Here is an 11,873-nt window from a genome sequence, read left to right as displayed (position 1 = left end):
AATTCAAGATGGATAAAGACTTAAATGTAAAGCATGAAACCATAAAAATTCTCGAAGAAAATGCTGGAAAACTCTTCTAGCTATCAGCCTAGGCAAAGAATTTATGAAGACAACCCCAATGGCAATCTCAGCAACAACAAAAATAAATAAATGGGACTTGATTAAATTAAAAAGCTTCTGCACAGCTAAGGAAATGATCAACAGAGCAAACAGATAACCTACAGGATGGGAGAAATTATCAAGCTATACATCCAATAAAAGGCTAATAAACAGAATCAATCTGCAATCTCAATAATTAAGTCTCCATATTCCATAGCTAATTCAGTTGATTTCATCTCAGCACACAGACTCTGAGCACTTCCTAAGAGCAAGGTTGACCAACATTTTTATTAGCAATAATCTCCACTGCCTTCTGATTATCTAGAGATTTAAGACCACATAATCATCCTCTACGTCACAGAGGGGAGGGCGAGAAAATGGGCTAAGAGGCTCTAAATCCCTCCTAACACTTGCATCTTCCCCATCAGCAAGATTAGAGCAGCCACCAGCCCTCTGCGACTGTGCTCAGACCTTGCGTGCTGTCTGGCAGCTCTGCGGCAATGCCTAGGACCCTAAGAATGCCGGTCCAGGTTGTCCTCTCCGAGGTCGTGCAGGCCACGTGATCCATCTTCCTAGAGGCCGTGAGCAGGCCAGGGACCCTACGACAGCCAGCAGAGAACAGCAAGGGGTCCACCTCCCTCAGCTATGCTGAAGAACAGCGAGAGGAGGAGGTCTTGGGGCTACAGGCCCTGGAACAGCACGGAGAGTGAGGACGCGCCCCAAGAAGGGGTCAGCCAACACCGCAGGAGCATTTGCTCCTTTGGGGGCCGTTCGGGCTCCCAGGCCAGCATCCCACCGTGGACGGAGGGCAATTATAACTACTACATCGAGGAGGACGAGGATGGGGCGGAGGAGGATGAGTGGAAGGATGACGTTGCCAAGGACGACCAGAAGCCAGAGGAAGTCACCACCGCCCAGGGTGACGACCTCACCGACCCTCCGGCCCAGTTGTCCACGCTGAACGTGAACGTGGGCGGCCAGAGCTACCAGCTGGACTACTGCGAGCTGGTCGGCCACCCCAAGACGCGCCTGGGCCGCCTGGCCACCTCCACCAGCCGCGGTCGCCAGCTGAGCCTGTGCGACGACTACGAGGCGCAGACGGACGAGTACTTCTTCGACCGGGACCCGGCGGTCTTCCAGCTGGTCTACAACTTCTACATCTCCGGGGTGCTGCTGGTGCTGGATGGGCTGTGCCCGCGCAGCTTCCTGGAGGAGCTGGGCTACTGGGGCGTGCGGCTCAAGTACACGCCGCGCTGCTGCCGCATCTGCTTCGAGGAGCGGCGCGACGAGCTGAGCGAGCAGCTCAAGATCCAGCGCGAGCTGCGCGCCCAGGCGCAGGCCGAGGAGGCCGAGGAGCTCTTCGGCGACATGCGCTTCTACGGCCCGCAGCGCCGCCGCCTCTGGAACCTCATGGAGAAGCCCTTCTCGTCAGTGGCCGCCAAGGCCATCGGAGTGGCCTCCAGCCTCTTCGTGCTCATCTCCGTGGTGGCGCTGGCGCTCAACACCGTGGAGGAGGAGCAGCACCAGACAGAGGAGGACGCGGGCGACTCGGACCTGCGGCCCATCCTGGAGCACGTGGAGATGCTGTGCATCGGCTTCTTCACGCTCGAGTACTTGCTGCGCCTGGCCTCCACGCCCGACCTGCGGCGCTTCGTGCGCAGCGCCCTCAACCTGGTGGACCTGGTGGCCATCCTGCCGCTCTACCTGCAGCTGCTGCTCGAGTGCTTCACGGGCGAGGACCAGCAGCAGCACGGCCAGACGATGGGCCGGGTGGGCAAGGTGGGCCAGGTGCTGCGCATCATGCGCCTCATGCGCATCTTCCGCATCCTCAAGTTGGCGCGCCACTCCACCGGCCTGCGCGCCTTCGGCTTCACGCTGCGCCAGTGCTACCAGCAGGTGGGCTGCCTCATGCTCTTCATCGCCATGGGCATCTTCACCTTCTCCGCGGCCGTCTACTCCGTGGAACACGATATGCCCGGCACCAACTTCACCAGCATCCCCCATTCCTGGTGGTGGGCAGCGGTGAGTCCCAGGACCCTGGGCTTTCCCTTCCTCTTCCCCGTCCCGGCAGAAAGCTGCTCCTCCCTTGCCTTGGTTATCACAGCTCTGGCCTCTGACCATCCCCCCAGTGGCTGCGTGCAGCTCACAAAATGGCAGTGGACGTCAAAGTCCTGGAGACAATCTCTGTAACTGAGTTTGACGTGGCCTTAAGAATCTCCAAATGTAGATTTAGTCTTAAACCACTGACAGGCAGATTTTAAAGGAGGGTTCATCATCATTACTGTTGTTATTCACCATTTATTGAACACCCAGTGTACTAAATGGTTCATAAAGCTTATCTCATTTCAGCATCACAACCCTGTGAAATGGTTATGAGTATCATTTTTTTAAGAGGAAAAGTAGAGACGGCTTCTATTTTTGAAGGAAACTACAGATTTACACAGAAAATGAAGTGAGACCTGGCTGAACAATGTCGACCCTAACTGAAATTCCATGGCCTCTGGTTCCAGTCCAATCTGAGTGTGGAAAGAAGCATCTAGAAGTGTAACTTGCTCCAACTTCACTAAAGTTCTTTCAGGACACAATATTATTGCCCCATTTTCCAGTAGAGGAAGTTGAGGTACAGAGAGTTTGAGTGTAGACACACAGGTAGAGGTGGCAGAGCCAGGAAACTCAAACCTGTCCAGTTCCAAAATCCATGCCCTTTCCACACCGAGGCACTGTCTCTTTCAAGTTTTCGTTCTTTTGCATGCCTTGCTTAATTCATGCAGTGGGTGTATTAGTTATTTTTATCATAGTTTTCTTAGTATTTTTATCTTTGCCTTTTTATAATAATTTGTGCCATTTACTCAAATATCTATTTCTAGTATGCTAGACGAATCCCTGGAAATACATGCAAAATGGGTCTTCTCATATCAACGATTAAGTTGGCATATATACCTAGGAAAGAATTAGATGTATCATTTCCTTATTTTTCTTTTAAGGAGATTGTTTGTAATGCCTTTAAAGCATTAAGCAATTATGACCAGTTTTCCCATGTTAGAAAGTAGATACTTTCAACATTAACTGTGCATCTGTCAGAACTAGCAGTCTGTTGTAAACTTCTGAGACAAACCAACCCAGGGCTACTATCAGTGTAGCCTGATGGAAGATTTAGAGAACCTGATTCTCGTGCCAGTTCTGCCAATAATTAAGTATGACCCTGAATACTTAACTGTAAAGCCTCACTCCCTGTTCTCAGGTTTCTCATTTCTAAAAGAGGAGGTTGGACCTGTAGAGGTCCATAGTTCAATGAATCTTCCGTCCTTTGAAATCAGAAAGCTTATATGTACACCAGGATTTGTGAGCTTTCTGCAGTGACAGGACGACGTTAGGCTCTTCCGAATGCGCCAGCCAAATGCTGCTCCTCTGATCATATTCCAAGTGATGAAAGGTCATCCCCATAGTAGATAAACCATGTGTACAGATGAAGCTCGTGAAGGGTGATTTGTCCCCAGCAAATGACATTTACTTTGGAGGTGACTAAAGCAGGAAGGCAAAAGAGCAAATCCACATGCTGATGATATAATACAAAGTTTTAGAGTCAAATTTCCATTCATCCAAATATCTTAAAAGGCTGGCATACACAGGCACTGGACCTAGTGGACGCATTGGTACTACAGCTTTAACCCACGAAAGTTATTTTAACCTTTTGTATATTAATTTAAATATTTTGATAAGAATTATGTTACTAATATTGGATTTTTAGTTTTAAAATTTTTCTGAATACCAATTTGTCCCATTTTCTGCTTTGTTTAATGTACAATGAAGTTTGAAATTTTCAGATTATCCCTCTTATGTTAGCTGAAATTAATTTACTCAAGATTAATGTTTTCCATAAGGTTTTACAAAAATTGAATTACCAGGTTTTTATCAATAACAAAGTTTACCAATTATTGCTTTTAACAAGGTGAGTTTTCTTTTGTAACTATTATCTCTACTAGGCACTATTTTCATGGGACAAATTTTACACATTCTAACCTTTTATTTACCCACCTTACCCTTTACTAATGGCCTCTGTCCATCTTATTCTCAGATTTAGACCAGTAAAATTCATTACAAATAAGACTGATAACTTGTATTTATTTCTAAACTAATCTATGAAAACAATAGAAACAACTCCTCTCAAATATTCTAGAATTAGTCTATTCCCCAAGACTGATGTTATTAATCCAATTCTTCTCTATGCTTCTAATTATACAGCATAACATGTACTAAGGGTCCACATTCTCAGTAGAACAAAGAAAAGAACACTGTCAAAATAATGTGAACGGGCTGGGCACAGTGGCTCATGCCTGTAATCCTAGCACTCTGGGAAGCTGAGGCAGGAGGATCGTTTAAAGTCAGGAGTTCGAGACCAGCCTGAGCAAAAGTGAGACCCCATCTCTACTAAAAATAGAAAAAATTAGCCAGATGTGGTGGCGCACACCTATAGTCCCAGCTACTGGGGAGGCTGAGGTAGGAGGATCCCTTGAGCCCAGGAGTTTGAGGCTGCTGTGAGCTAAGCTGACGCCACAGCACTCTAGTCCGGGCAACAGCCTGAGACTGTCTCAAAAAAAAAAAAAAAACCAAAACAACAACAACAACAAAAAAAACTTAAAAAAAATCTGAGAAGAGGATTCCTGAAAGTAACTCTGATCCAGTGGTCTCCAAGTATTTTATTGATCATACATCTCACAATTTTTAAATTTTTTGAGCACATATTCATGAAAAATGTGGTTATTTATAAATGAATTAGATGTTATTGCCACAATAATGATGTATCACAAACTCCCAAAACTCAATGGCTTAAAACATCAAGCATTCCCTTAGCTTACGAATTTAAAAGTCAGCATTTAGTCTAGTTTCAACTAGAAGGCTCTTCTCATTCGTGAAACTATTGTCACTCATTCACATGCCTACTGGTCAGCTGGCATGAAGGGAGTAACTAAGCCACACATCCCCAATGCCGCAGCAACCATGTATCCATGGCTTGAGCAAAGGGGAAGAGGGAGAGTGCAAACCCAGTCACACAAACACTATGTAAGCTTCTGTTCAAGTCATTTGCTCAACCCATTGGCCAAAGCAAGTCACGTGGTCAAACTTGGTCAAGGGGTGGGGCAGGTTAGGAAACACTGCAAAGTTATCTGGCAAGGAGCTTGGATACAGGAAGACAGAAAGAATTAGGTCTGATACTACTATTGTTCTACTGTAGTAATATACTACTACTCAGATATATTATAAACATTGGAAAACGTATACTCACAAATTGAAAATTTAAAGATGAGGTAAAGAAAAATATGATATTTTCTTCTGCCACTCCAGAATTTTGCCCCTTGTGGAATATTCACCCCAGATTAGAGACATTCTCTAATCCATTCTTCTATGTATTTTTAGTACTTTCAGACAACCCCAAGTCTGACTTACTTTTAAAAATCTTTCCTCTTTCTATGCCAAGGATCCTACAACCTTCCTCTATAATTCAACTAAGGGTTTTAAGAGGAATACAGTATTTTGCATTGTGAATTTTCCTACAGCTGCAAAACAAATCCCTCATGGACACTTATGTTTGCAAAGGCTCATGCATTAGGGTATAAGATAGACCCGTCTTATTTGTCTGTCAAATGGAGGTTATTTGTGTGTACTAATGTAATAGGAAACATATGTAAAATGCTAGCCTGTAGTAAGTCTGCAATAAGTAGAAGCTACTATATATGACTAGTTGATAGTCTCTATCACATGGAAGCAATAACCTTTGCTTCCAGATTCATTCTGGGGGGAAATAAAACAGAAATGATTCCTTCTCTCCAGGGGAAGAGAGAGAAACCGTGAAAAATGCAGAAGGGTCAGCTGTTCCATCATGGGAGAGCTGCTGAGTGTGCAAACAGGCCCACGCATGGAGCAGCTCCAGTCATTCTGGGGCTCTCTGGGCTGCCTGGGGGTGGGAAATGCATGGCATGGCTCCCTGTGTGGTACACAAACCATTTCCTTCTGAGCTATCCAGAGCAAGTTAAAACTGTAGAAACCAAACAGGAAATGTTGGCATGAACTCATTGCTTCAAAAACTAACAAAAACTTCTCAGAAAATTTATCTCTAGCTAAGGCACCAGATAATTGTGTCCCAGAGACGTTGGTCCCATCTTTGTTTTCCTAAAGTATGTTATCATTTCCTGGCAAATAGGGGATACAAGATCACTGAAATGTATTCTTGTTGATTGAGTGTTTGGAGGAGATCCATTTGGATGGTAAATTAGTTGGGTTACAGTCAAGAAAATGGACACCACAGTGATATTTCAAACAGAGAATTTGATACAGGGAAATAGATGAGTATTAGAAGACTGGAAGCGCAAAAAGTGGAAACTGAGATAATCCAGAGATTGATAACTGCAGAGAATAGCTACTGGCTTTAAAATGGGGAGAATAAATGGGAGAAGGTAGTGCTACCACAACATAAGCATACAGAGCAGCTGCCTCTGTGCAGCTGTTGTAAGGACTCCTAAGTTGGCACCCTGAGGTTGCTTTCAGGAGTGCCAAAACAATGCCTGTGCCATAGCTATCAGCTGCTATTGCAGAAATGATGGCAGAAACCAGAGGCAGCAAGAGAGACCCTCACATCTTGATCCCACCTTCCAGTCTCCCGTCGAGTGTCTCTCGTTGGCAGAGCATAACCAGAAGACAGCAGGCAAGGGAATCTGAGAAATGAGGTTTGCATACTCAGTCACAGAATTACACGAAAGAGTACGGAAGAAAATCAGGCTTGGGACTGAGATACAACAGGTAAATAGCGGACACAAAAGGTGTTCGAGTTCTCCTGGCTCCTTCAGAAATAGCACAGGAGCTATAAATGGAGCAAAGGCTCTTAGACACTGTTAGAACTTTTGATCTTGTAAATTCCTGATTGTAGAGTGATACCCTTTTGTGTCTTTGAAGTATGCTTCTCCTGGTCACCAATGACTTGGGTGAAACATGACAGAATTATAGAGAGCAGGGAGAAGTACCAAGTAAGCCGAGGATGTGGAAGGATCATTATTGTGTACCTTTCTGTGGATGGATGAATAGATCTCAGACTTGCATTCATGGCTTTGTTTTAGCTTGTGCACACCTCTTCCTTATCATACCATTTACATACGTGTCAGAATTGTAATACACAGATGAGGGTTGTTGCTCTCTTCAAGATGGTCACCCATGACCTCATTCTAACAGTGCTTCCACTAATCAAAACATTCTTTGAATTCCACTGAGGAATTACCTTGAGAGCCTGTGACATGTCCATTTACTTCTTTGTAATGGTGCTAAATCATTACCTTTTTGAGGCTAGATTCAATATTTTAAAATAGTGAAGACACTTGAGTTTAAGATTGGCACCTAGAGTTAACCATCAAGGTAGATATGGCCACTTGTATCAAGGTCTTGCCACTGAATTTTCTGTGCAGATTATAATCCAAGAGAGGAATTCCAAATATACTTGTTGCAACAATGGCATGGATAAGTATAGCCTTTGACTCTGAATCCTTTCAAGGACAGGACTCACTGAGGTTTGTAATAAATTCAGCCAAGAAGCGTTCATCCTCACTACCTCCAATCCTTTAGGAAAACTAGAAGGGGTATTATTTTGATAAATCATTTTTATTCCTTAGGATCATAATTCCTAGATGCATAGACTACTGGGTGCCAAGATTTAACCTATACCTAGTTTGTTATGAGAAAAACAAGGATTTCTTGTTACATGAGAAATCCAAGTATTCTGAAGTTTTGGAGGAAAATTTGATCCTTGATCTCAATGTTTGGCAGATCAGGATTTGCTGATTAGTGAGTGAGCTGCTAGGGAAAGGTCACATTCTGGCTTTGGGACACAAGGCTAAGGAAAATATGTAAGTCTTCAGCAGAATGGTAAGTTTCCAGTTTACAGAGTTGCTGAGCTAGCCAGTTTTTTTCAGGATATTAAGACGGATTGCAGAAATTTTGGTCACATTTCCAAACCCAACTGCTGCTAATGTGAGAACTCACTGTGAGGTCACTTGGGTCAATCTGGGGCCTTCAGTTTTTAATGCCTATCTAGGGAGAAATGGTTTGGCCTGTGGAAGATGGAGAAAAAGTTCCCTAAAGCCAAGGAATCCTGAGTTCCTCCCTGAGCAAATGGGGAAGAAACAGATCACTCCTTGTATCAAATTGTCCACAAAACAGACAACACATAAATTAACTGTACATTTTGAACGAATTCTTGAGGACCAGTCACACACAGCCTTCTAGCAGAAGAGATCTTTTCTCCAAAAATAGAGATCCAAGACATACAAAAATATTTGGACCATATTATGCACATCAAATATTTATTCTTCCTTAAGCCAATTCTCTTTGCTTTTGACTTTTTACTCAAAGTTCAGCCAAAAATAAATAAATAAATAATGAAGTTGAGGGTGAAGCAAAGCCAGTGTGGGGATTGATTGATCAAAAGTTTAAAATCAGCACTTTGTCTCAGTTATTTTCCTTCCCCTGTGTCCTTCCGCCCTCTCCCACCCCATATCCTGGACCCTTGAGTGACTGGTTTCCTCCAAGGCCTGTGCATTGGACTCTCGTTGATGTTTCATGTTTTACAACTATGCCATCCTGCCACTCACTCTTACATCCAAACTTCCTTTAGGCCTCTTCTAGGGAAAAATTGAGCTGAATTAAATGTTCATGCAGAGGTGTGACTGATGTTAGTGACAGATGAAAGCTATTGTTCAGTGCACACACCTGGATCGAGATCAGACTCAAGTTCTTTTACTTCTGGTGTGACCAAAGACAAGATATGCATGTGCAACTGGACTTGAAGATTAACCCACGATCTCACTATATCACTGCTTCACACACCCCTTTGGTCCAGAAGGTGGGAAAAGGAGATGCTATACTAGAGCCAGAGGGCACCACACTCAGTATCCCTAACACGGCATTCAGCAGGAGTCAGGGAGGAGCCTGTTTCTACAGCCCGTGGGCCTAATAAGCCTGACACAGGTGAAGTTCCTAGTGTAGAATGTACTCAATAAATATTGGTCTTTGCCTCTCCTCAGCCAGGGCCAGCTGTAGGACAGGACACCCGTGAGTTTGCCTACATGATATATGCACTAACACTATTGCTCACGCACCCTGTGCCAGGCACCCCTTCAACTCCTGTGACATAGATACTTCACACACGTCAAAAGTAAAAACTAAGGCAGAGAGAATTTAGATGTCCTGCCCAACTCACTCAGCTGGAAAGTGGATGTAGACCCACTAAGTCTAGTGTGCTCCCTGTTTCCGTCACCTCATCTACACCATCCAGCCTCTTTGATGCTTGTATTCCACCACTGCAACAAATGGCAGCACACCTCTCAGGAGCTCTCTTAGCCAAGACGGAGCAGCGAGAGCTGGTGCGTCATCTGCTCCCCCTAAGAGGAAGCACATCCTTTCCCTTTCCACGGGCAAGATGGAGCCGTGGTTCGCATCAGCCCCCCAAACTAGCCCAGCTGGCTCACTCATTTCATTCTAACCAACCACACTACGTTCAAACTAACCCTTACATCATCAAAAAAAACCATTTACACTCCTAAGTTAAGGGCCACCTCAGCATGGGTCAACAGGGCGACTTTGTACGCCTTACTGCCATCTACAGGAAAACTGTGGCAACAACTACACAAATCCATGAAGCAAAGAGCACCCCCTAGAGTTGTGCAATGCAAAATTTTTTACAACTGTAAGTAACGGCCCTGCTGAAAAGGCTTCTTCTAGTAATTTAACCAATAGCCTGGGGATCAAAGAGAGTACATGAAGCATAAAAAAACAGTACCCAGGGGATTTTCCCAGGGTTTTCTCTGGCTACACTAACAGATAACTAGTCCCACGGGTATCTGCATTTTAAAACAGAAGCTTGTTAACCTAAATAAGTCTCCAATTAGTGGGATTTAAATCAATGTGACAAGAGTGATGGGAAGTATTTCATGCAGGGGTGAACATATTTTTGGTCAGTGATGTCTACAAAAGTCCCTTCGAAAAATAATGAGAGCGTTTCTCCAGACATTTGCAATTAAAGCACCTTCATATAAAATCTCGCATTTGAACTACATAACGACTCTGAAAAGTATAATTGCCTCCATTTTAAAGTGGAGAGGAAGACAGTAGAGGAGTTTAATGCCTTTTGTGTGTCTGGTACTGGGATAAGTGCTTTATGTTCATTTTCTTATTTAGTCTTCACAAGAATCCTGAGAGTTGGGTGGTATTTATAGAGAGTCTCAATGTTTTGCACACGGTCACTCAGCCAGAAAGGGTTAGAGTCCAGACTCGAACCCAGGCCTGACTGGTCCTAAGCCCAAGCTCTATCCAATACATCCATCATGTAGGCAAACCCAGAGACACCCTGTCCTGAAGCTGGCCCCAGCTAAGGGGGCAAGGCAAAGACCAACATTTACTCAGCATGTCCTACACCAGGAACTTAACATAATGTTATTTTAAATGCTTCTTACAACTCTTTCAAATAGGTATTATTTCCCCCCATGTTGCATATAAGAACATGCATAAGTTATAGGCAGCATTTAAACTGAAGTCTTTCAGCTCCACAGCTGGTATTCTTTCCAGGACACAGGTCCTACAGACAGACTTTCTGGTACCTCCTAAAGCTGGCTCTGTGGGCAGCCATTACATTTCCCACGTGCACCTGCAGGGAGACAAAAGACACCTGCCTGCCTGCTTCTCTCCCTTTCTTCTCTCTCATGGTGCTAACGATTCCTTCCTTCTTTTGCTCCTACACAGGTGAGCATCTCCACCGTGGGCTACGGAGACATGTACCCAGAGACGCACCTGGGCAGGCTTTTTGCCTTCCTCTGCATCGCTTTTGGGATCATTCTCAACGGGATGCCCATTTCCATCCTCTACAACAAGTTCTCAGATTACTACAGCAAGCTCAAGGCTTACGAGTATACTGCCATACGCAGGGAGAGGGGACAGGTGAACTTCATGCAGAGAGCCAGAAAGAAGATGGCCGAGTGTTTGGCCGGAAGCAACTCGCAGCCCACCCCCCGGCAAGAGAATTAGTATGTTGTAGGACAGGTGGCTGGTAGATTCCATGAACTCCAAGGATTCATTTATTAGCCACCCTGCTTTCTTTTAATCATCATGATTGGAGCAAAAAAACGCACGTGAAACAGATATACACAAAGGGCATTCCGTTCACAAAGTTCTACCTCTAGAAATGCTCACTTTGGCCCCAAGGAATGCCTCATATTTCTCTATAACTGTGGCACTTGAGGGTCTGACCTTCCCAATGACACTGATGTTGAAAACTTGACAGGAGCAGCAGCTTAGATTTCTCTTGTAGCTTCTCGTGGCATCTAGCTCAATAAATATTTTTGGACTTGAATTGACTTGAGAAGAATTTCCTTAGAGAAAAATAGTCTTGATTTTCCAAAGAGAGAGAGTGTTACAGCAGGAACTATACAAGCTTTAGAGTTAGATCAATCTCAACCAGAATCCCAGGCCTACCAGCTGTACGGTATTGGGGAATTGATTTTAACCATCTGATCCTCAGTTTCTTCAATCCTAAAATGTAGGTAAATAATACCTACCTTGTAATATGCGTGTGGGGACTGGAGATAATATTTGTAAATGCTCAATAAATGATAACAAATTGAGTGGGAATTTTCTAAAATTCTCTAGACTGGTGGTTCTCAAACAAAAGCAATTTTGCTCCCCAGGGAACATTTGGCCATGTCTAGAGATGCCTTTGAATGTCACTACTGTGAGGGAGG

At 44.3% G+C, this 11,873-nt stretch overlaps 1 protein-coding gene across 1 annotated transcript; it reads left to right on the top strand.

The window, feature by feature from the left end:
* Nucleotides 1–584: 584 nt before the first annotated feature.
* Nucleotides 585–11,484, top strand: KCNV2 (potassium voltage-gated channel modifier subfamily V member 2). Its single transcript, XM_045562419.1, has 2 exons — nucleotides 585–2,121; nucleotides 10,879–11,484. The coding sequence occupies exons 1-2, from the start codon at nucleotides 745–747 to the stop codon at nucleotides 11,158–11,160; spliced, it is 1,659 nt and encodes a 552-aa protein (XP_045418375.1). The 5' UTR covers nucleotides 585–744; the 3' UTR covers nucleotides 11,161–11,484.
* The last annotated feature ends 389 nt before the right edge of the window (nucleotides 11,485–11,873 follow it).

This window comes from Lemur catta, chromosome 10, assembly GCF_020740605.2.
Source record: "Lemur catta isolate mLemCat1 chromosome 10, mLemCat1.pri, whole genome shotgun sequence".
NCBI lineage: Eukaryota > Metazoa > Chordata > Mammalia > Primates > Lemuridae > Lemur > Lemur catta.
The sequence above is the reverse complement of the archived record's forward strand: the minus strand, read 5'-3'. Positions and strand labels throughout refer to the sequence as shown.